Source organism: Chaetodon trifascialis, chromosome 16, assembly GCF_039877785.1.
Source record: "Chaetodon trifascialis isolate fChaTrf1 chromosome 16, fChaTrf1.hap1, whole genome shotgun sequence".
Lineage (NCBI taxonomy): Eukaryota > Metazoa > Chordata > Actinopteri > Chaetodontiformes > Chaetodontidae > Chaetodon > Chaetodon trifascialis.
Window position 1 is genome coordinate 10,276,566 of NC_092071.1, and position 22,483 is coordinate 10,299,048.

General features: G+C 41.7%; 2 protein-coding genes and 1 non-coding gene across 3 annotated transcripts; 2 read left to right on the forward strand and 1 right to left on the reverse strand.

Annotated features, from left to right (window-relative positions):
* The first annotated feature begins 3,827 nt into the window (after window positions 1-3,827).
* On the forward strand, window positions 3,828-3,901 carry trnat-agu (transfer RNA threonine (anticodon AGU)). The gene has a single exon. It is a non-coding gene; the product is annotated as a tRNA-Thr (tRNA).
* A 1,250-nt stretch (window positions 3,902-5,151) lies between these two features.
* vtnb (vitronectin b) lies at window positions 5,152-9,047 on the reverse strand. The gene is made up of 8 exons (XM_070983139.1): window positions 8,882-9,047; window positions 8,119-8,235; window positions 7,784-8,026; window positions 7,515-7,654; window positions 7,114-7,270; window positions 6,044-6,202; window positions 5,632-5,955; window positions 5,152-5,503 (listed from the first exon to the last, which is right to left on the reverse strand). The coding sequence occupies exons 1-8, from the start codon at window positions 8,943-8,945 to the stop codon at window positions 5,367-5,369; spliced, it is 1,341 nt and encodes a 446-aa protein (XP_070839240.1). The 5' UTR covers window positions 8,946-9,047; the 3' UTR covers window positions 5,152-5,366.
* Window positions 9,048-13,372: 4,325 nt separating this feature from the next.
* LOC139344745 (solute carrier family 13 member 2-like) lies at window positions 13,373-22,291 on the forward strand. Its single transcript, XM_070983110.1, has 12 exons — window positions 13,373-13,474; window positions 15,910-16,038; window positions 16,515-16,651; window positions 18,048-18,296; window positions 18,437-18,649; window positions 18,739-18,861; window positions 19,131-19,343; window positions 19,741-19,841; window positions 20,022-20,137; window positions 21,344-21,505; window positions 21,606-21,743; window positions 22,160-22,291. The coding sequence occupies exons 1-12, from the start codon at window positions 13,373-13,375 to the stop codon at window positions 22,289-22,291; spliced, it is 1,815 nt and encodes a 604-aa protein (XP_070839211.1).
* Window positions 22,292-22,483: the final 192 nt, after the last annotated feature.

Consider the following 22,483-nt stretch of genomic DNA (forward strand, 5'->3'; position numbering starts at 1 on the left):
ATATGAAAAATTAAAATTGAAAGTACTAGGCCCCTGTGAGTGTCATACTAACATATATTGTATCATTAGAGTATTATTACTAATGTATTAATGCTTTAGTTGCCTTTTGTCTTGCAGTTGGTTGAGGTGAAGCAAATACCTTTTTAACATTTTATTCTGGTCTTAAAATACTGATCATTTTCATTATGGATTAATCAGATGATTATTTTCTTGATCAATCCATTTAGTCCATATTATAGCCTTATATAAGATTGGAAAAAGTAGAAAATCTTCACATTTGAGAAGCTGTAACAACGGGTCAGTTATCAAAACTGTATTTTTTATTATAATTGACAAATCAACTAATTTATGCAATTTATATAATTACTGATGGGTAGCTTGTTATAATTGTTGTTTTTACATTTCTTTAAAATACCATGTTTTTGATTTGAAAAGTAACTATTAACTATAGCTGTCAGATAAATGTAGTGAGGAGTCAACAGTGCAAGATTTCCCTCTGAAATTGAGCTGCAAAGAAGTAGAAACTCAGCATGAAATGCAAATATTCAAATAAAGTACAGATCTCTCTCTCTCTCTCTCTCTCTCTCTTTTTTTTTAACCTAAATGGCCCTACAGTACTTAAGTAAATGTACTTACTTACTTACTTACTTACTTTCCACCACTATATAGACAGCATCACAAATAATACTTTGCAAGCTTTAATAATGTCAGAGGTGATTTCTCCCTCAGCTGGAGAAGAGTCATATAACACCTATGAAACCTCAACATCAGTAGGTGTCTGTTTGACAGAGTAACTGTTGGGTGTCAGGGGCCACAGAGGTCAGTCACTGGGCTGTGGTAGCATGTGACCCGGTTTCGATGGCCCATCTAAATTTGGTGTATCAAATATATTGTCTTAATGTAAGTCATGTGACGGCCTGCAGTCGCGTTAATGGCCCATTGTTCATGGGAGTGGGAGTCAATATGGAATACTGCACTGCTAATTTGCTAATCATCAAGGTTAATGTCTCCTCTTCAGTGAGCCTATTGGCCTTTATGGCTCCAAAATCATTCCTTACCTCACGTGCTCTCCATGTGGACAAGAGAGATTCGCTGTTGACAAAGTGTGGCACTTCGTTATTTGAAATATCCATTAAAGGCAAAACTTGGGCATAATTTAACATGTATATTTCAGCCTGTATTAGCTTTTAGCTTCCTGATCCAGCCCTGTGTTTGGACATGTAAATTCAGTTTTCCAATGGCCCATACACGGTGAGTCTGGCACTAGCCTGGGAACTGGCTGTGCGCTGGACTGTGCGCTATCCGGTGTTTTGATGTCTCGATCGGTGGAAACGCAACCGACCAGGAAGCAGAATAAGTAGCCCGATTTGTCACCTCGACGCATTACGGCTGACTGAAGCCTCACACTCCGGCAGCTTCAATACACTTCCACTGTCCACACACTGATTTTTTTTTTCCTGCTGCGCACCAGGAGGCAGCGCGCTGTGGAGGAGAGGATGTGCCACAGACTGAGGTGTCAGAGAAGTGTGATCGTTGCTTTACCTGCATGTTATCAGCCTTGTGTAACCCAGTCCAAATGTACTCCATTAGTCTATTATGATTATTGGATTGAACAATAAATTATTGTATTACGTTTGAATTCTGAAAATCAAACAGACATTTCATCTAAACTCCCTGCGTCTATTGGCCTAAAAAAGACTTAATGTGGACAAATGTCTTGTCACGTCACGTTGTATCCTTCCATTTTCCCCACAAACTAAACTGGTGTGAGTGATTTTAGGAAAGTTTTTAGGCTGCAAATCATTTTGGATGCAGAGATTTGCCAGAAGATCTCGATGTTGGGAGACCTGACGCTTCTGTGGGAGAGGCCAAGCTCCGTCTAGGCTAAACGGGCACATTAATGGGTCATCGGGGATCAAACAGACACCTATTAGCCGGACAGCCGTCCATAGGTGTGTGACACATCAAAGGCACGCGTTTGTAAAGCTTGACAATATTCACTACTGAGATACGCAGGAGGGTGGGGTGCGGGGGTCGTTTTGGGTCTTTCGAGCAAAGTATAAAAACCTCTGGCGTCCTGCGTGTTCACAAGTGACCAACGGAGACTCGAGGGAGCATCCACACTTTTTCACTCTCTGCTTGAATTATCTATAGAAGAATGGCATTTGGGCTAGACTTTACTGGCGGAAACATTTCCGAGATGAACACGTTTTACTCGGGACATTACTGGTCCGCGACAAGCATGGATATGAACAACAACGACCATTACGCACAGGACTCCAGCAGAGGTGAGTGACTTCATGCATCTACTGTGTTAAGACTTTTAAACTACAACGTGCTCTATTTTATTTTGGTTGCATAAGAAACCACAAACGAATTGAACAGTTTATAAAGTTTAAGGCATTTAGTCTTGTCCACCGTTCTATATTCACCGAAGTTCAGATGTAGTTGATTTCTGTACTCAACATGTGTTCAAGTCTAATTTAGAGTTCAGAAAAGTGACTATAATATGTGAATGTAATATTCTGTCTTCTCCCTGTAGTGCATCATGATGTTCGCCACACGACGCGCTCAGACACCCAGCGCCGCCGGAAGCGCACGACTTTCAGCAAGGCGCAGCTGAGCGAGCTGGAGAGGGCCTTCTCTGTCACACAGTACCCGGACATTAAAATGAAGGAGTCTCTCGCCTCTATAACCGGGCTACCGGAGTCTAAAATTCAGGTATGGCATGTGCTTCACAGACTTTCCATGCCTACTTGTGAACTATGTGCAAGTTTTCCATAAAAATAACCACAATTTATTCTCTCCAACAGGTTTGGTTTCAAAATAGACGCGCACGCTATTTCAAGAGCAAGAAACCATCCAGAGAGGTCGCCAAACCCTCCACAGACTACCTTCATCCGCAGTTCACCAACACTCCAGATCTCAGTCCACAGTTTCCTGCTCCTTCCTTCTCTCCTACTCCAAGCCTGCCGTCCCCACCAGGGTACCCTGCACCAAGTTTACCCCAGTCCACCAGGCTCTCAACCATCCTGGGGAGTCAGACCATGTCCTTGCCCGCACCCACATCTCCTATCGCCGCCGACCAAGCGACATTCTCCTCCCCTCATGGACCCGGTCTCCCCGGGCTCCCCCAAGACTATCACTACCAAACCCCAGACTTTACTGATTACTGCCGTGATGTGTTTCCGCACAGCGGGCTCGCTGAATGGGATCTGACAGACTTTGAGGCTTTTTTCGGAGACGCGCAGGGAGCCGAGCCTGTGGGTAGCCGCTGCGCCACAGTCGCGCATTCTGGACCCAAGGACAACGTCCAGAGACAGCTGGACCGCCAGCACTTCTCCACCACTGACGACATGGGGGACTTATCCGATCTGTGCTTTAAGGACCTGGGCGACTTCAATCTGTCGGATTTGGACATTTCAGCGTCAATGATTGATTATCTTTTGGGTTAGAAGCTAGCCGTTTGGAAGAAAGTTACATATTTAATACCACATTGTAAGTATGCTTAGCTATGATAGAGTATTTATGATGAGATTGCCTTGGAAAAAAGCTAGGCAAATTTATTTATATAGCACCACAAGGCAATGCAAAGAGCTTTGCAGGGGTATTGAAATACATTGAAAATAACCCCATTAAAATTGCCTTAAATAGTTAAAACAAGAAGCGAATGGCAAAGACTTTCTCGTGTTAATAAATGTATTTAAGCATTGAGATATGATTATTTACAAATTGTAGAGAATTACATGAGCATTACAAATAAAAGAAATATAGATTTATGGAATCCTCTTCTTTCATATTATGCACTGCCACCCCAAGCACCACGTGGCGCCGTGGCTTAGTTGGTTAAAGCGCCTGTCTAGTAAACAGGAGATCCTGGGTTCGAATCCCAGCGGTGCCTTTTTTTTCTGAAATCAAAAAGTGTATGTACAGGTTGGCTACCACACGACATTGGAGTAACTAAATTTGAAGGCTACTTCTACGCTGGAACCCGAAAGCGATTTCTAGCGGCCATCATGTTTTCATTGCAAAAGTTTTACAACTAAATCATCATTGAGATATTACACTTAATATGTACGGAACAGTAAATAATATTTACCGTTTGATATGGTAAGAATATGAGGTCTCCACTCAAAAATGCAATCGCAATGCTACTCACAAAGCCGTTGTATGAACGTTGACTGTGGTCACGCTCTCAATTGGACACTTTCCGTTCGGTTTCGAACGCGGCTCAGCCAACCAGAAGTCATTTTCCACAGTGTTTACCTTGCGAGGCAGCTGGATTCGCGAGATCATACGAGAACCTTGGCTCTGCGTCAGAAAACATGTGGCGCTTCAGGTTAGGCAGTGCTGGGAAACACATTAAAACAGTTCAGATGCTTTACAACTAAATTACTGTCTTAACATTGTCCGGTGAAAGATCAGTTAGGAAGGGATCCATGAGACTCGAAGCCATTAAAACACTTAAGCTATGTGTTCTTCACGTAAAAAAAAGCACTTGCGATACAGAAAACCCCATTCAAAACAAACTAAATGCCTCAAAAGTAAACCAAACAACTAAACAAAACAAAATCAACAAGTGTTAGTCTAAAATTCATGTATATTACAGGGAAAAGCAACATATGAGACTTCCACTTCAGTCACTTCAGACCACGAGTGTTTCATGAATGCAAACAGTAACGTGTTGATGATGAGTGCATTGCATTTGCAGATACATTTGATTTGTTTTGGTATGGTGTCCTGTCCTCCCTTGCAGTCTTGTGACTTGCGGAGGGTAAAGCTCTTTCACGAGAGCAGCCCACAGACGGAAGAGGTTATGTCAGCACAGGGTCACAATAAGGCACAGTGCTGCAATCTTGTATTCTTGTAGAGTTGCAGGTGAATACATCCACCAGCAGAGGCCAGTATGTACATGTACAGCTGCGTGACTAAGCACTTCAAACAGTTTGTGCTTAAGACCTTCAAAATGAGAGCATTTTCGTGAGTACACGTGGGTCTGCAGATTGTTGGCTGTTTGAGGGATTTGACTGTAAGGGTTAAGGTCAGAATTTGCTTTAGGTAGACACATAGAAGGGATAGCTATGCATTAGGTGTGTGCATGTGTTGCCTATACAATTTGGATAAGAGAAATATGAAAGGCACTCACAAAACTGAAATTTCAAGTTTATTAAATCATGCAGAATTTCAGTCTATCCACCTAATATAGACAGGGAGGGAGGGAGGGGTGCTTGTCATGAACAAAATGCTTTAACAACAAAAATAAGAGAAGTCACTATAAGCTCACATTGTAATTACTTCAAGAGATGTGTTTCAAACAGACTGAATTTCTCCCTATTTCCTGCAAACTATGGACTCAGTCAGCTGGCCTATCTCTTCTCTGCCCTCGACGCATCAGGTGTCTCTTCATGCGTGCAGCCAAGCCAGTATTTTGCAATGGATCGTGGGTAAGGAGGGCTTGCAGAGTCCACACGCTTAGTCTGCAGATCTACTCTGTAGTATTTATCTGAAAAGAGAAGAAACACACAAACAAAAAGGTGTTAGAAACTTGAATTTAACTGACCTTTTTTTCCCACAGTTTTCTGTGGAAACACAACACATCGTATGGGTAAAAATGACTCCATGTACTCATACCTTTCTTGAAAAAATACACATTTTGAACAGGGGTGCTTTTGTACTCCTGTGTGGTGCTCTCTGCAATGACATCGCTGTAGTCGCTGTAGTCAAACCAATCATCATAACCCCACAAATCATCAAACAGTATGTGGCGACTCTTCCTTCCTCGGTGTGCACGCTTCTTGCTGGGCCTCCTCCTCCGATTGAACCGCCTCCTCGCTAGTGGAGGTGATGTGGGTTTGGGACTGAGGTAGACTCGTCCCACCATGGCAGCATCTACAGGGGGCCTGATGCCCTGCCAGTCCCTACTGGTGAAACGAGGGCCTGCGTGGTGGCTGCTTACTGAATGAGGACGAAAAAATGAGAGCTGAGTGGAGACACACACACATGCGGATACACAAGAAAACCCACAAACACAGCTGAGCCTTACAGGAGCTTCCAAAGAGCTCGGTGAAGAAGTCTTCCCATGTCTGATCGCAGAAGAGGTCGGTGTATCGCGTGAACAGCACAGACGGGGATGACCTGCTCATCTGGATACACTCCTCATGGGAAGGCTGGTGCTTGAACTCATACTGGTAATACTTGTCCCCTGGAGAAAGGAACAAACACATACGCCTTGTCTCAATGGAAATGTCTGCTGCGTGAAAAAGACCAAAAACCTTTTTATACAACTCTGTGCATATCATTTCTGCCCACTGTGATTTTTTGTGAGTGCTGCTTGTTAAAATTTTAACATCTTTGCTCAATGCCAAAAAGTTTGGAAGTCCTCATATAGTATTTAATAACTAAGCCTTCCTCAGTATGATATGATGAGACAAGGAAATGCCAGTTTAGAGCAGAGGTTTCAAGAAGTACTGAGTTCTTTTCCTTGAAGACCCAGATTTCATTAGTGTATAATCTGCTGAAAATAAGAATTATTGTGTTTTTGTCACCTTAGAATGAGCTCTTTATATCTATAAAGGGAGTGGGTCCTCTTCAACAGAGACCGCCATGTTGCACCACCATGACTCTACAGTTGCCCAGAACAGACAAACCAAACACAAGCTCTGGAGAGGGACTTTCCCATTTTATGTTAATTTTGTGGCCACTATAGCTTCTCCAACATGCTTGGAAAGGGAGGGGGAGGTGGGGGGTATTCAGTTTTATTTGCAATCTGCAACCTCACTGCTAGATGCCACAAAATCCTACACAGTACATTAAAGGTGGGTTGAGTGATTCTGGAGAGTAATTGATAATCTCATTCCCAGGTCGTCAATACCAACACTTTGGAATGAGAGTCAACAATCAACTATTTTTCTTCAGAATCGCTTTCTGCAACTTTAAGCATTAGTTTCACAATATGCTGCCCTAAGGGACTGCGGAATAAATCTGAGGGGTCACAAGATGATTAATAAAATAAGCAGTCATTCATTCACAGTCATGTACGATCAAAACCCATCACAGTCTGGGCACAGGGAGCTTTTAAATAGTGGAAAATATAATATATCCCCAGAAGAATACCTTTGAAAAAGTAGGCTTTCTCTTTGCCACGGTGACTTGGTGCAGGTATGGCAAACGCGGCATCAACACCGTCTGGTATGCCATCATAGCCGACTGAAATGTCCCGCGGATAGTCCTCATCCAAGACATCACCGTCAAACCTCCAATACTGGTTTCCCTGAAGGAGAACAAATGCAAAGGCCAAAGCTGTGAGGTCTGACGTTGCCACTGTAACACTCAGGATACATCGCATGTCTGCAATAAATACTGACTCCTTTATGTGTCTGCAGACCTGGTTCATGAAAGGGAACAATATAAGAATAACACACTCGAAATAGATGTCTTATGCTCAGGCCTGATATTGTTTGTGAGCACCTAATGATACCTGACTTGGGTTCCCATGTAAAGACAGAAGCTTCTACCTTGAAGATGTAGGATTTTCCCTGGCAGTTGATGCGTGTGAATGCAGCATCGATGGGCCCAGGTATGCCCCACACATCCTGGATGAGTTTGGGGTAACCAGGAAGTATGGACTTGTCATCCAACTCGAAAAAATATTCACCTTGGAGGAGAAGCAGGCTTTGGATCAGTACGACACAGTAAGAGATGCAGTTCAATGCATCTAACCAGGATAATCCACAAAGTATCAATACACCTATAAGACAGAAAAACCTCTGGATGCTCTGTTTACCTCTAAAAGCGTAGATGGACCCATTCTTCAGCTGCAGGAAAGCATCAAAAGGTCGACCGCTGCAGGGTGCAGCATCGGGCTCTATGGGCGTTGTGGGCCCTGGTGTGGTGGTGGGTGGAGGAGAGACAGACGTGGTTGCTGCTACTGTATTGAAAGTTGGTGTGAGGGTTGTTGTGCTGTCTCTAAGGGTGGACACTGCCTCTGTTACATCATCCGCTTCCTCGAAGGTGTCGCCACGTGCAGCTGAGGGCAGAAAGTGTTATCACAGGAAGAAGAGCGTGAAAAATACCAATGGTTTATTCACAGAAGTGGTATCATCCTGTTACTGTACTGACTTTTTTTAGGACAGGTGGCGTGAAAGTCCTGGCAGCAGCTTCCATAGTACACACACATGGAGTCACACTGACATTTCCTCTGAGGGTCAAAGGAGCCGCAGCGACCCACACAGGACTCTGTGGAAATGCAGTTTGTTTGTTTCAGCGTGAAGTGACTTGATCGGACGTCATCATTTCGTAACCAGTGGTGGAAGAAGTACAGCACTTCACTTCAATTTCTGCCTAAGTTAAAGTGCAGGAGCATTATCAGCAAAAGCTACTTAAAGAATAAAAAAACAAAAGCATTCGTGCATTCGAGACAAAAAGCCTCTTTAACTTATCTAATATTACAGATAACATGATGAGATTGTTAATGATACTGACTCATTAATACACACTATAAGTAGTATTTTACTGTTGCAGCTGGTCGAGGTGGAACTAGTTTTAACCACTTTATTTAGAGCTACTGGATAATTTCCTAAAAAATAAATTTGATGGGTCCTGAGAGATGATTAATGGTGAAACAGGAACAAGTTCAGTCACACAAATCTGTTTTTACCTCATTGTTTCTCAATCGGTTATTTAAATGAAACCATGTGAGACGTTCAGAGAGGAAGCACACGCAGCTGTGGCAAGTATAACCATACTGACTGATCATATGCTGAAAAACACTGTATTAAAAATACAAAACAGACACTAAAAAGCTATACAATACAGTACAAAATGTTACTCATTTAATACTATTACATTATATATGTCAAAATCAAATTCTTGGAAGACTTACCTTCTGCAGCAAAGGTGGTGTCCAGCAGGACGACAAGGCCCAGCAGAACCACTGCTGGCTTCATGTCTGCTCTGTTACCAGTTGAAACAACAAGCTGAAAATGTGCAGTTTTAATTCAGAGGAGACCTGTGTGCTCTTTCTGATGAGTCTGAGCTCAGTGTCCCACTTTGGGGTGCAGCATTGTGTGCAGATGATCAATAGATCTTTAGCAGAAGCTATTGACCCCCAGGCATCTGCTCTGCTGATTGGTCAGCACTCGGCTGTGATAATCATTAAACTGTGATGGCTGATCTCTGTCCTGTCTGTCCCAGAAACCTCATTTTAGCATGGGCACGATCACTTAAAAGCACAAAATATGCCCGGCTGTATTGAAAATTTAACATGAGCTTAGCTTCTTAGTTATTTGGTGGTCTGTTTAGCTCAATGCTCCTAAATTACGAAAATGCTTGAAACTGCAGTGGTGTGGTACTGTCTCGTAAAGTCTGCACATGTAACTTCTGGTTGAGTGACTGGGTGAGAGAGGGAGCGGGTATCTGAGTTTAAACATTGTGTAACCAGAGCAGTATTTTTCCTCTATTGATCTCATGGTGTAAAAAAACAACCCCAAAGCAAACACAACGCCTTTTTCCACATTTTGTCCCCAAGAGTGACATAGAAAAAAAAATGCAGGAAAATTCTCAAATCTGGGGTTTTTGGTTTTGGACCATGAGCAATAGTCTGATTCAGCACCATGGAGAGACACAGAGGCGGAAAACTGCACATCAGCAGGCGGGAAGCTGCAGCCTGCGGGCGGCTTAAGGTGACGTTATTACTTCCTCATTACTCGATTAAACATTGAAAGATCCTGTTTGTTTGGTTTTATAGAGATAAAGTGTGTCAGTCAAAGAGCACTAGTATTTTAGCTTTCCTCTACATTCAGACTGAGGCTGTCCCTGGAGCACCCGTCCAGCAGTGGATAAACCAGTGCAAACAATGAAGGACGTCAATGTTAAAAATAGATTTATGCATTGTGAAGTGCAGTGAAAGCTGTCCATAAACCTGTTAACTTCATTGTGAACTGGACTGATTGTTAGAGCAGGTGGACTTTGGGTCTCAGTGCAGTTTATATCAGTTTATGGACTGCTGCCTTTTGTCCAAATCAGTTAATAAGGCAGAATATTTACCAGGTCATTTAGAGAAACACACACTAAAATGCATAGAAATATCTGATGAGTGCCCTGTAATCTAAAAATATTTTAGAATTTTAGGATAAATGTGAATTTGGCTTCCACCCTTAAAGCTGAAATCAATATAGCGATTTAGTGTTGCACTCCCATGAATTTGGGGCACTCAGAGAAGACAGACTATGAATGAATGATTAAAAGACAAGCAGCAGAACTGAAATATCCTGAAATCTTGTCTTCAGTATAGAGCAACCCCACGCACACTTCTTTTGAACTGCACATCTCCAGTTTGTAACAACGGCTTTCTGTTGAAAACTAAAGAACTAAAGCCCTGCAGAGCATGGCCTTCAAAACTACCTTCATCGTGCTGGTGTCCAAGCACTCCACCGCTTTGAGCCTTGATGACTTCTGGCAGGAGTATACACTTACATCCAGACCAAAGAGAGCAGGTGCTGCACTGACAGTGAGGCAATTATGAAATAAATAAACAGCTCACACACTGCAGCCCTCTAATGTCCACTTATTTATTGTCCCCGAAACGTCACCTGGGTGCAATAGATAAATTACAGCATGCAAGTTTATGCCATTAATAAACCATTAAACTCCTGTTATATTAACCCTGCTGTACTGTACTTGCTTCCAATACCATCAACAAAATGATGATTGGCCTCATCAACAACGATGAGCCAGTCTGCAGAGAGCACCTGGTGCCGAGGTACACTAGCAATAACCTGGCTCTCAACACCAAGAAGACCAAGGAGCTCGTTGTGGACTTCAGGAAGACCAAAGGTGGTACATGCCCCATCTGTGTCAACAGGATGGAGGTCGAGCATGTCACCAGCTTTAAGTTACTGCCCGTCCATATCTCTGAGGACTTCTCTTGGACCCTCAGCAACTTCAATCCAGGTCAAGAAGGCTCACCAGCATTTCTCCTCACATTCTGGTGAACTTGTTGAGCATCTTCACCGACCGCATCTCCGTAAGGTATGGCACCTGTTCTGTCGGGGACTGGAAAGCACTGCCGAGGGTGGTGAAAGCACCGAGGCTGTCCAGGACAAGCAATGTATGTGTAGCCCTCCCGATGTCATGATACCTGCTCTCATACCTCCAGCTGTTTATTCTGTATAATGTCTTATTATTAACATTACTTGAACTTACACCTGCACTCTTTTTATGTGTTTTATATGGCAACTGCCTATACTGCAATTACTGCACATGTTCATACTGCATGCACACTTTTCATACCGTTGCTGTTATCACTTTTTATAGTCATACTGTTCAAAATGTGCATTCAGTATTTCTTGTATTCATATCTACCCCTTACTGTACTTACAGTACCTCTACACATATGGTCATTATGCTGCACTTTACTGCTTTATGCACTTCTGGTTAGATGGTAAACTGCATTTTGTTGTGTCTGTACTCTGTACAATGACAGTAAAGTTGAATCTAGTATCTAATGAGTGATGAATTATTACAACCTGTAACATATGATCTGTGTGAGCTCATTGACTTTTTTTTTTTTTACTGACTCTGTTTATGTCAAATATTAATCCAGTCAATGAACACATCAGCAGCTTTTCTTATGACCAATTGTAGGCTGGTTTTCAGAATAACCAGCAAACCTTTGAACATCACAGATGGTGCCTTTCAACACACCGTCATAAAATGACAGTGTGCAACTCATTCTGTTTGGATGCTGTGTAAAATGTGAATGAGAACAGAATGCAGTCATTTGCAAACAAACTGTTTGCCAACAACAGTTTTACGAAGTGTTCCTGAGCCCATGTACTAATATCCTTCATACAATCATGTGTTCACAAAGAGGTGAACCTCGCTCCATCCTCGCTTGTGAACGATTGAGCGTTTCCAGGATACCCCTTTCATATGCAATCAATGATACTATCACCTGTTACAATGAACCTGTTTACCTGTGGAATGATCCAAACAGGTGTTTTTGGAGCGTTCCACAACTTTCCCAGACTTTTCGTTGCTTCTGTCACAACTTGTTTGAAACGTGTTGCTGCATCAAATTCAGAATAAGCATAGATGTACAAAAATCAATGAAGCTGATGAGGTCAGACTTTAAATATATTGTCTCTGTACTGTTTTCAATTGAGTAGATGTCAGAAACGATGATCAAGTTATCACATTCTGTTTTATTTATGTGTTACGCAGCGTCCCAACATTTTCCACAGCTGGGGTTATACGTTATTCAGCCAGTAGTAAAGCTTGTGGTTGTCCTTGCTTCATTTTGTCTTGTTGAATTATTGTATTCCAACTCTCTCAATGGGAGTGACATCTGTACTGAGCTGTCTCATGCTTAATTGTAATTTCCCACAATTTATGCAAAAAAAAAAAATCTATTCCCAAAGCTTTCAGAAAAGCGTTCAGAAAAAATGAGAAAAAAGTGTTTTGTGATATTTATTTATATTGATATTTATATTGCGATATTTTTATTGTTTGATAAACCACTTCTTTGGCCTAAATATTATGTCTGTATATATTAAGTATGAACATATATTGACATTTAGTTTATTGTCAAACCACAGCGCTGCGCTCATCCAAAAGCAGTCAGTAAGCTGCAGTCTCCATTCTGTACAAGCTGACAAGTGTGTTGTGTAAGATCATAAAATACAGTGATTTTCAAGTTTATTAAGCATAGATATAGATGGTTTATGTTTCGATAATATTTACAGACTTATAACATATATAAGTTCTTATTTTAAGTCAGCGGCCTCACCCACTCTTAAAGCTAAAATCCACATTGCGCAATTATAAAATCGACTTTTTATTTCAGGATGACCTTTGCGCAGAGTTAAAGTGGTCCTCTGATAATAGGGGTTCCATGTGAAAGTAGTATTTCTTGAATCAAAGTTAGAACTGCATACAAACTTTTTGCAGACTGTAGGCGGCCACATACTCGTTCCTTTCAGCTCAGCCGCAGAGCACCTGACCTTTGGTTAAACCTGGCTGAGCAGCCCTCCTTCCCATGATAAACCTGTCAATCTATCTTTCTCCTCATCTGCCAATCCCTCCTCCCCTCTTCAAAGATCTCTTTGGTGTAAAGTTAATGTTTGATAAGCCACAAGAGATAGAAAGAGTAAATTGCAGTCACATTAGTCTCATTACCTCACTGTTTTTCCTCAGCTTCACTTGCACTTTACCTTTAGCTCACCTAACCTCCGTGTGCAGCTTCATTTCTTCCTGTTCTGTCTCTTCACGCGGACCAGTGGGTGTTTATCTTTATCAGCTGTCTGCTCTGAGTTACCTGAGAGACTTTTGAATAGTTGTCCACCTCTGGGTTACTTGTCAGTTTTGCCAGGAGATGGATAGTCGGTTGAAATGGCTGTGGTACCACAGAAACTACATCATCATCTTGGTCGTTCCACTCGCGCTCCTTCCTCTGGTATTTGTCTATCCAACATCGGTGAGTGTGTGTGCGTGGAGGTAACATTTTAATTAACTGGGTGGTTTTAATGTGTTTGTCGTGACTGGAAGAACATTTCAAGGTTTATCCAGAGTGTAAAACAATAACAGTTCTGGTGGGTTTGATTGTACCTAAACATATTTGTTCCTTGTCTTTGCCCCTTATTCTACTTCTGTCCTTCTTCAATGGACAGTACATGTCATAGAGCTACACTTTGGAAACATTCACTATGCTTGGCTAATACTGTCCTGTTTAATAACACCTGGCGAGGATTGCAACAGATGTGCAAATGAGGTTTCACATCCATGTCAAATATTTGTCCTGAGGTTTTAATATCCTTTGAGAACAGCCTCTTCACTTATTGGCAACACATAAATAAACCATCTAATGATTGACAGTTTCAGGTGGTTTCATGGTTGTAGCCCGTAATCTAGTAGTAGTCTCAACAAATTTCAATAATTTTTGCTATGCAAGTGTCAGTAGCTCAGTTGGCACAGTCAAGCAAACACCACACTGGAGACAAGTATTTGATGTTGTGTGAGTCGAAAATAAGATTATTAATATTATTATTATTATTATTAGTAGTAGTAGTAGTAGAATTGATAATAATAATAATAATCCAAATGCCATCATGCATTGCATCATAAACTATAAAACTCACCCTGTATACCACAAAATGAAAAAGAGTGAAAGCAGATTTTATGTGACAACATTCCACAGAGACAACAAAGACAACAAAAACCTTCAAACTGTCAAAGGGAAATTGTTTAATTCATATAACGGTAACCTGATATATCAGTGGATGAAGTAAAGATAACCATTTATTTCGACAGGTGATATGTGATAATTAAGTCTTATCAGAAAGTTTATGGCCCTTACACTCTGCTGGGAGATTTCGTAATTTGAGGGGCAAGCAAGATAAACAGCGAGATAAATGCCCCGATGGAGTCCAGACACTGGTGGTGGTGGAGGTTGATGACTCTGTTGGCTGATGGGGCTGATGAAGATGAAGTTCTATGAAGACGGGGTGGTGATGGGGAGGTGGAGGGGTAAGACTGAAAGCAGGAGCTGATAGGCTCACATTGAAGGTGTGTCACTGTGCTTTGGATAGATGAGACCACCCATTAAGACCGCTGATATCTCAGTGACAGCCCCAAACAATAACAGCACAGAAATGAGAGTGAGCATGTGTTTGAGGAGTGAACGCAGGATGGTTTGAGACATAAACTACAGGCCTAAGCGGGCAAAAGAATATTCTTTGCTACCCCTTCATTTATTTTGCAGCTTGTGTGTCTGCTGTACTTCTCACTCAGCAGACATCCAATGAAAACCATTTGATCCAAAAGAAAGATAAAGTATGTCTCCAAGGCCAACATGATCACTTCAATCATATCAGTTACCTTACAAACCCTGTGACTCAGGTTACCATTATATGATTAAATGCTGCAACTGGACAGTTTCAGTCACTGGCATATTGACTTGATCATCTTGATTTTTTCACTGTATTTAATAAGGGTCACTTACTTTACGATGGATGAGAGGCAAAGGTGGGGTAATGGTGCACATTTGAACCCTCGCACTTCAACACAGAGACTCACAGTGCCAATAAAGCCACTTAAGTTCAAACTATGAAAAGATGCTATAACATATGTAGCACCTAGCTAACTACTACCACTACTGATAATAACAATCATTAAAGGAATTGTTCAACATTTTGGTAAAATACACTCATTTACCTTTGGTTAAATGTGAAAATTGATACCGCTCTCGTGTTTGTACTGCAGATATGCAGATATGATATAGCTTAGCATAAAGACTTGAAACAGGAAGAAAGAGCGAGCCTGACTCTCTGAAGGTAATAAATCCACCTATCAGCACCTCTAAAGCTCACTAAAGAACATGTTATATCTTACTTTTGGCAGAGATCAGTGATTGTCTGCGTAGATAAATGATCGTTGCAACTCTTAATAAACCCACAATCAACACTTGGTTGTTGTACTTAGGGAATAAACAAATGAAATACAACATGTTAATTAGTAAGCTTTGGAGGTGCTGGTAGACAGATTTAGTTATGGCTGAGCCAGGCTAGCTGTTTCTAGTCTTCACTCATTATGTCCTGCGTACAATCTTGAATGTCGCATTGATCTCAGCAAGGAAGCAAATTAACATGTTTCCGAACGTGTTACTCAATGTACATGTGTTGCGTCGGTAGTTTAAACAGTCCTTGGATTTTACTGATGACTCATAAAGAGTTATCTTGTGAGATGAGAACGTAACAAATTGTTTTATGAGCAGAGCCTACTGCTCTCGGCATGTGTTAAGTGTTATTCCCTTTTTAGAGTGACTGGAGATAAGACAAAGGCCGTGAAAGAAGTACTTTACTCTGTGTGTGTGTGTGTGTGTGTGTGTGTGTGTGTGTGTGTGTGTGTTTACAGGAAATGAAATGTGGTTATGCTATCATCCTCATGGCTCTCTTCTGGTGTACCGAGTGTATGCCTCTGGCTGTGACTGCCCTCATGCCAATCATCCTCTTCCCCATGATGGGCATCATGAAGGCTGAAGCGGTACAGTCCTTATTTCCACGTTTGAGCCAACTAAATGTCGATACCTGCAGGGAAATACTGCTGCTTATGACCAATAGCTTCTTAGATATTTTTGGGAGAAAAATATACATTTCATAGCATTTGTTCTAATACGCCATTTGGAAGGAAAAGGCTAGTTTTATAATGGCACACCAAGACCCGGAGGTCAGAGGTCAGGATTAGCCAAAGGACGCCAGGAGACGAGAACCTGAGAGCACAAGAGGCTTCATCTTAATCGATGAAACAGTGCAGACAGAAAGTGTTGCCTTTACTGTTCAGTCAGTTCTTTTCAGGACACAGACAAATCTGCTGATCGCTGTGTTTTAGCTTTAGTGCTCATAAATAGGATCATGCATAACCTTTGCATGGGACTGCAGGTTCACGTGTTACTGCAGCAGTTCAAAAAGTTGCTGTGTTTGTATTTCTGATTCTTCTCGTGTGTGTGTGATGTGTCTCAGGTCAGTATTCAGTATCTGAAAGACTCTAACATGCTGTTCATCGGCGGTCTGTTGGTGGCCATCGCGGTGGAGCACTGGAACCTTCATAAGCGCATCGCTCTCGGAGTTCTGCTGCTGATTGGTGTTCGTCCATCCCTGTAAGAAAGCCTTGTGATACAGCTCACCTGTGTACACCGAAGCAGACAGCAAAAACAAAGCAGTAATGAGAGGGTCAAAGTGTGCCTCCAGGGACATTTATACTATCAACATGCTCACCGGATAATTTTCCACATAAGGCTTCTGAATGTAAACCTTCCATGCAGCATTTATCATGATATAAAACGATTACTGTCTCTTTAAGATGACAGTGTCTATGCATTTACACTGTTGGTCAGTTTCTTCTACATCAACCTGAAGCATCAGCTGCAAAACACATACATTTACAAGGCATTTAATTTTATATTGGATATGTTAGCCACATGACAACAACAACAACCACAACAACAACAACAAATGAAGAAATCAGCAGCATAAATTTGACAGCACATGTGCAGCATTTACAGAAAAAATGCCACAAAGTGAGAAAACATCTTCAATCAAAGAAACATGGTGCAAAAAAAAAATAAAAAAATGCAGAAACGTTGTAAGTCTCACAGAAAACAACGGAAAACAAACACAAAACTATTTAATTCACTAGCTAACCAGCTAACTTTTCATTTTTTGTTTGACATTTGAACTGATTGCATGATTCAGATGTTGTGTACCATTGCTTATTTTGTTTGGCCAGTAATCATGAAAAGGTGAATTCTGGGTTAACAGCAAATACCTGCAATCATTCCTTAATCGCACAATCAATAAGACTTGAAACAAATAGCACGTCCCAGGTGCGTCTGGGCGTGTTCATCACCTTTTAGCGTCTCCTGGATGTCGTTGTTTGGCAGCTCATTTCCTTTGTGTTCTGTGAGACTTGCGGTGTTTTTTGCAGCTGTTGTGTGTGTTTGGTTGTGTTCGTGTGTGTTAAATTTGACTTTTTTTTCCCCTTCTTTTGCTTGTTTTTGGTCTTTTTTGTCTGTATCATTGAGCTTTCAGTGCCACCCTAATCAGGTCTTTAAGACTTAAACTAAACAAATGAAAGCAAAGTTAAAAACAGCCTTGAAAATAATTTGCAAATTAAATGATTCAATTATTCATTCAGTTCAGTTTCCCTTTCAGCAGCTTGTTTGGAAAAAAGTTTCAGCATATTGAAACACGACAGAATAAGGTAGACACAATACTGTTTTAGGACTGATGTATTTAAAAAACATGATGTGTGACATGCTCCTGAAATACCATTTTATTGCGACGTTACAATAATTTTGTTTTATTCTTTGGTCTTAAAACACAAACAAAAATGATTGCAAAGTATTTAAAATGATATTAGTTAATAACATGAAACTTGTCTTCTCATGATAATCCACACCCACATGGTGCTACAAATGTTATGACTATAGACACTAAAACATCTATTATAACTACTCACTGGCCTCATACTCACTCTGCTACCCGCTCACTCAGGTTACTGATGGGGTTCATGATCGTCTCGGCCTTCCTCTCCATGTGGATCAGCAACACGGCCACCACCGCCATGATGCTGCCCATCGCCCAAGCTGTGCTGCAGCAGCTGAAAACCACAGAGGCCCAAGCAGAAGAGCGAGATCTTGAGGCCGCAGCTGCGGAAAACCACGCATTTGAGCTCGAGGCTAGCCAAGAAAAACAGGACACAACTGACGACAAACAGTCTAAGGTGGAGGACAGAGAGTGTGAGTAAAAATGTCTGCTACACTTCTTTTTTTTAAATTATTTTTGGGGGCTTTTTAGCCTTTATGATAGTGACAGCTGAAGGTATGACAGGAAAGGGGGCAGAGAGAGAGGGGAAGACACCATGTTCATGGTCTTCTTGATAGCAACCTTCCCATTAACTTTAACTTTTGGCCTCCAGCTGAACTCAAGGATGGGCTAGACTCACTGCAGGAGTCCAGGAGAAAAGCGATAGAGGCGAAGTACGACCTCCTGACCAAAGGGATGAGTCTGAGCGTGTGTTACTCTGCCAGCATCGGAGGCACGGCCACACTCACCGGCACGACCCCCAACATCATCCTTCAGGGCCAGATCGAGCAGTAAGGCATTAATGAACACATTCAGAGTATTATTCCTGATACATCAGCTGATTCTCCTGTTTGTGCACCTCTTTCTTGTCTTTGTGAAGGCTCTACCCTACGAACGGTGGTGTGATCAACTTTGCCACCTGGTTCGGCTTCGCCTTTCCCAACATGGTGCTCATGCTGGTACTGACTTGGTTCTGGCTTCAGGCTATATTCCTGGGCTTAAAGTAAGGCAACTTCAACTTGGCACAGTCAGCCACAAACGCTTCTGTGAGCAACGAAGACAAACATTTTCTCTCTCGCACTCAACATCATGTTTAAATAATAACTTAACACAGAATTTAAAAAACAAAACTGTCCTACTTAGAGCACGAGGTAGCCATGTAGATGTTTCTAAGAATTTTGAGTTTCTTCTTTCTATAGCAGAAAAATACTTTTACATACATTTTCTTGATTTGTTGAACTATCTGCAGCATCCTTGTACCTTTCTCCTCAGCTTCAAGCAGACATTTGGCTGTGGTGGGAAAAGCAACAGAGATAAGGAGGCGTACGCAGTCATGAGGGACGAGTACAAAAAGCTGGGAGGCATGAAGTTTGCTGAGGTGGCGGTGCTCATCATCTTTGTCCTGCTGGTGGTCCTGTGGTTCACCAGGTCCCCGGGCTTCATACCCGGCTGGGCAGAAGTGCTCTTCACTTATAACGGCAGCGTGTGAGTCTTTCGCTTTCCTTTTTTTTTTTTTTTCTTGTGTTGGCATGACTTTAAACAATACATGTGATGGTATTTTATGTACATTTTTCAGCAAATCCCATGAAAGAGACCTGAAACCAACAACCAACAGAAACTGTCCAGCTGTTTTATGAACTAGCTTTTTTTAGAGACGAAAATATGTTGAAAAAATTCAATCACCAGCTTTGTCCTTTAAACTTGCTGCTACTCTCAAACCCTCCTCTTCCAGTTAAATCTTTTGTAGCTGTGTTATAACAATATATGCAGATTGTATCCTAGTTCCACTAGTTTACACTGTAACACCACTTTGACACGACGGGAAACATGACAACAACATATTTAAACAACAATATGTTGAATGTCATCTTGTGGCCCTCAGGTATGTGTCAGATGGAACGATCGCTATCTTAATGTCGATGCTCTTCTTCGTCATCCCCTCCCGCCTGCCCAAGTGTGGAAGCTACGGTTACAACGAAGAAGGTGAAATGTCGATTTTAACCTCACCAATCACATTTACAGAGAACCAGTCTCTAATAATACAATGCCTTAACGATGCTCATGTGACCTAAATTTCAGCTCATCAGAGCCCTGGGTCATGATTACCCAGTGGATGTAAAACTAATTACTGTTTCATGCTCACACTTCATCCGGGTCTCACAGGTAAACTGGTGAAGGCTCCCAGAACTCTGCTGAACTGGGAGGTGGTTCACCAGCGAATGCCCTGGAACATCATCCTGCTGCTGGGAGGAGGCTTCGCTCTGGCTGAAGCCAGTGAGGTAAATGCTCATGAAGGCCGGGTTTTCTCCTTTTAAGACTTCATGTTCTTGTTTTTATTGTGCTGAAAGGATTTGTACAATTAAAAATGTTATTGATTGCAGCTTTTCAAATGTGAGGAGTTCTGCAATAGATATTTGTTACTATTCTTTCAGAGCAAACAATCTTTTAGAGTTCTTAGAGCAAATGGTTACTTGATAAATGAACAAAATCCTGGATAGATTAGTCTATAATTGGAAAAATTGAAGCCTCATAATAAAAGATGAATGAAAGGAACTATAGCAGTTCAAAGCCCAAAATAAACGTCATCAACAGACAATTGAAAATAAAATCTCATAGTACTAACATCAAACATCAAAGATGTTACCAAATTTATAAAAATGTAGAAAATTACTTAGAACTGAGTCCCACTAAAACAAACCTTTTCCTGCCATTTCACTTTTGGAGAAACAGGATTCTAGCTGTGCTAGCAGCATGTGCTTTGAGCGAAATGCAGCTTTATAGTGAGTTTCAGTTCATTGTTTAGATGTTGGCCCACAACTTTATTGTTGTGGTTTGCTCTCACAGCGTTGTTTTTGGCCTCAGTAGGCAGCTGTTTTTAGCTCTAAAAACCTGCTGTACACCACCTGCTCAGCACCAAAGAGCAGACAGACACAGTTAGAGATAAGCTGGTGAACACAGCAGAACATTTAACAGCTAAACAGCCAGATGCTTCCCTGAGGAAGAGAAAGAGAGCTTAAAGAGAGGGAATACTCAACTTATGTAGATTGATCATGTGAGCACAAACGTGACTCCAAATGAATGATAATGTGGCTTCCTCACTGCTGAATGTGTAAAAGCTTTAATATCTACCTGATGAGGTAGAGGAAAATATTGGGGAGGAGAAGTCAGTGGATCTCCAAAGTGAATGTCTGTACAATCAAGTGGGTGCTTAGATATTTCATTTGAGATTTAATTTGAACCACAGCTGGTGCTAGATGAAGAATCAGAGGATCATCAAAGTCTAGAACTAATCCCATGGTGAACATGAATATCTACGACAAATTTTATGGTAATCCATTCAATGGTTGTTGAGATATTTCAGTCTGGACTAAAGTGGTGGACCGACAGACAATCAGCATCCCAAGAGCTGCCAGCATCGCTAACAACAATATTAAGATTCCTTTCTCAAAAAGTTCAACATTTCCTCTTGACATATTTGTTTACAGGTGTCCAATCTGTCCAAGTGGCTGGGAGATAGACTCGCACCTCTGGAGAACATTCCCCCTTATGCCATCTCATTGCTGCTCAGCCTGCTGGTGGCGACATTCACCGAGTGCTCCAGCAACACGGCCACCACCACCCTGTTCCTGCCCATACTGGGCTCAATGGTAAGCAGAACTCAGAATCCACATGCACACACAGGTGTTAGCACACAGCTAACGCACGTGTTCTCCGTATATTTAACTGTCGTGTTGCTGTGTTTCTTAGGCCACAGCTATTAAGATACACCCACTGTATGTGATGCTGCCCTGCACCATTGCGGCCTCTCTGGCCTTCATGCTGCCTGTGGCCACACCGCCCAATGCCATCGCCTTCTCATTTGGAAATCTCAAAGTCTTCGACATGGTGAGATTCATACACATATGCAGTCCATAATACACCATATGTTGCAGGGATCAAGGTAATCAAGACCACGATTCTTGGATTTAATATAAAAGAGGAAGAATTTTTGGGGTAATGAGATTTGTTGGTGGGTTGTGGTAGAATGAGCCAGACTGCAACTACAGGTATCTCTCCTCAAGCCTTAGTATTCCCTAAATAATAACCAAAAACATAAAACCACTGAGACAAAACGCACTAAGAAGAATCTGCCACCATAAACCTCAACACTCATGACTTATGAGCAGCTGCACTTTAAGACATTTCCTTATGGGACTGAGTATTGGGTTATGGGGGCAGCAGTATATTGTTACTGTTGTATATGTTGAATTGAACTCATCCTCCTGTGTACCGAATCAGAATGTGACCGTCTGTTTCTCCAGGTGAAAGCCGGCTTCATCCTCAACATCATTGGGATTTTGACTGTGAACTTAGGCATCAACACCTGGGGATATGCCATGTTTGACATGGGCACCTTCCCTGAGTGGGCCAACTCCACAAATATCACACCTTGAGCAACGGCAGACAGAGAGAGATGGAGAAAGAGAAAGAGCAGGGTTTTGTTTAAAGCCCCTGAAGACTTGTGTTCAACTCTTTCTCTAAAACATAAGCTAACATTATGAAATAAGCAACAATCAATGTTAAAAATGCACTATTTCTGAAGAGTTTAACGTGTGTTTCATCTGGACTGTGCGGTTGTAGTTTGA

Excerpts from the sequence above, each read along its gene's own strand:
- LOC139344745 (XM_070983110.1), top strand. The coding sequence starts at position 13,373 with ATGGATAGTCGGTTGAAATGGCTGTGGTACCACAGAAACTACATCATC. Across the intron at positions 18,650-18,738 it reads CTTCAGGGCCAGATCGAGCA|GCTCTACCCTACGAACGGTG; the intron begins GTAAGGCATTAA and ends GTCTTTGTGAAG. Across the intron at positions 19,842-20,021 it reads CTACGGTTACAACGAAGAAG|GTAAACTGGTGAAGGCTCCC; the intron begins GTGAAATGTCGA and ends CGGGTCTCACAG.
- vtnb (XM_070983139.1), bottom strand. The coding sequence starts at position 8,945 with ATGAAGCCAGCAGTGGTTCTGCTGGGCCTTGTCGTCCTGCTGGACACC. Across the intron at positions 8,027-8,118 it reads CGCCACCTGTCCTAAAAAAA|CTGCACGTGGCGACACCTTC; the intron begins GTCAGTACAGTA and ends TTCTGCCCTCAG. Across the intron at positions 6,203-7,113 it reads GAAAGCCTACTTTTTCAAAG|GGGACAAGTATTACCAGTAT; the intron begins GTATTCTTCTGG and ends TCCTTTCTCCAG.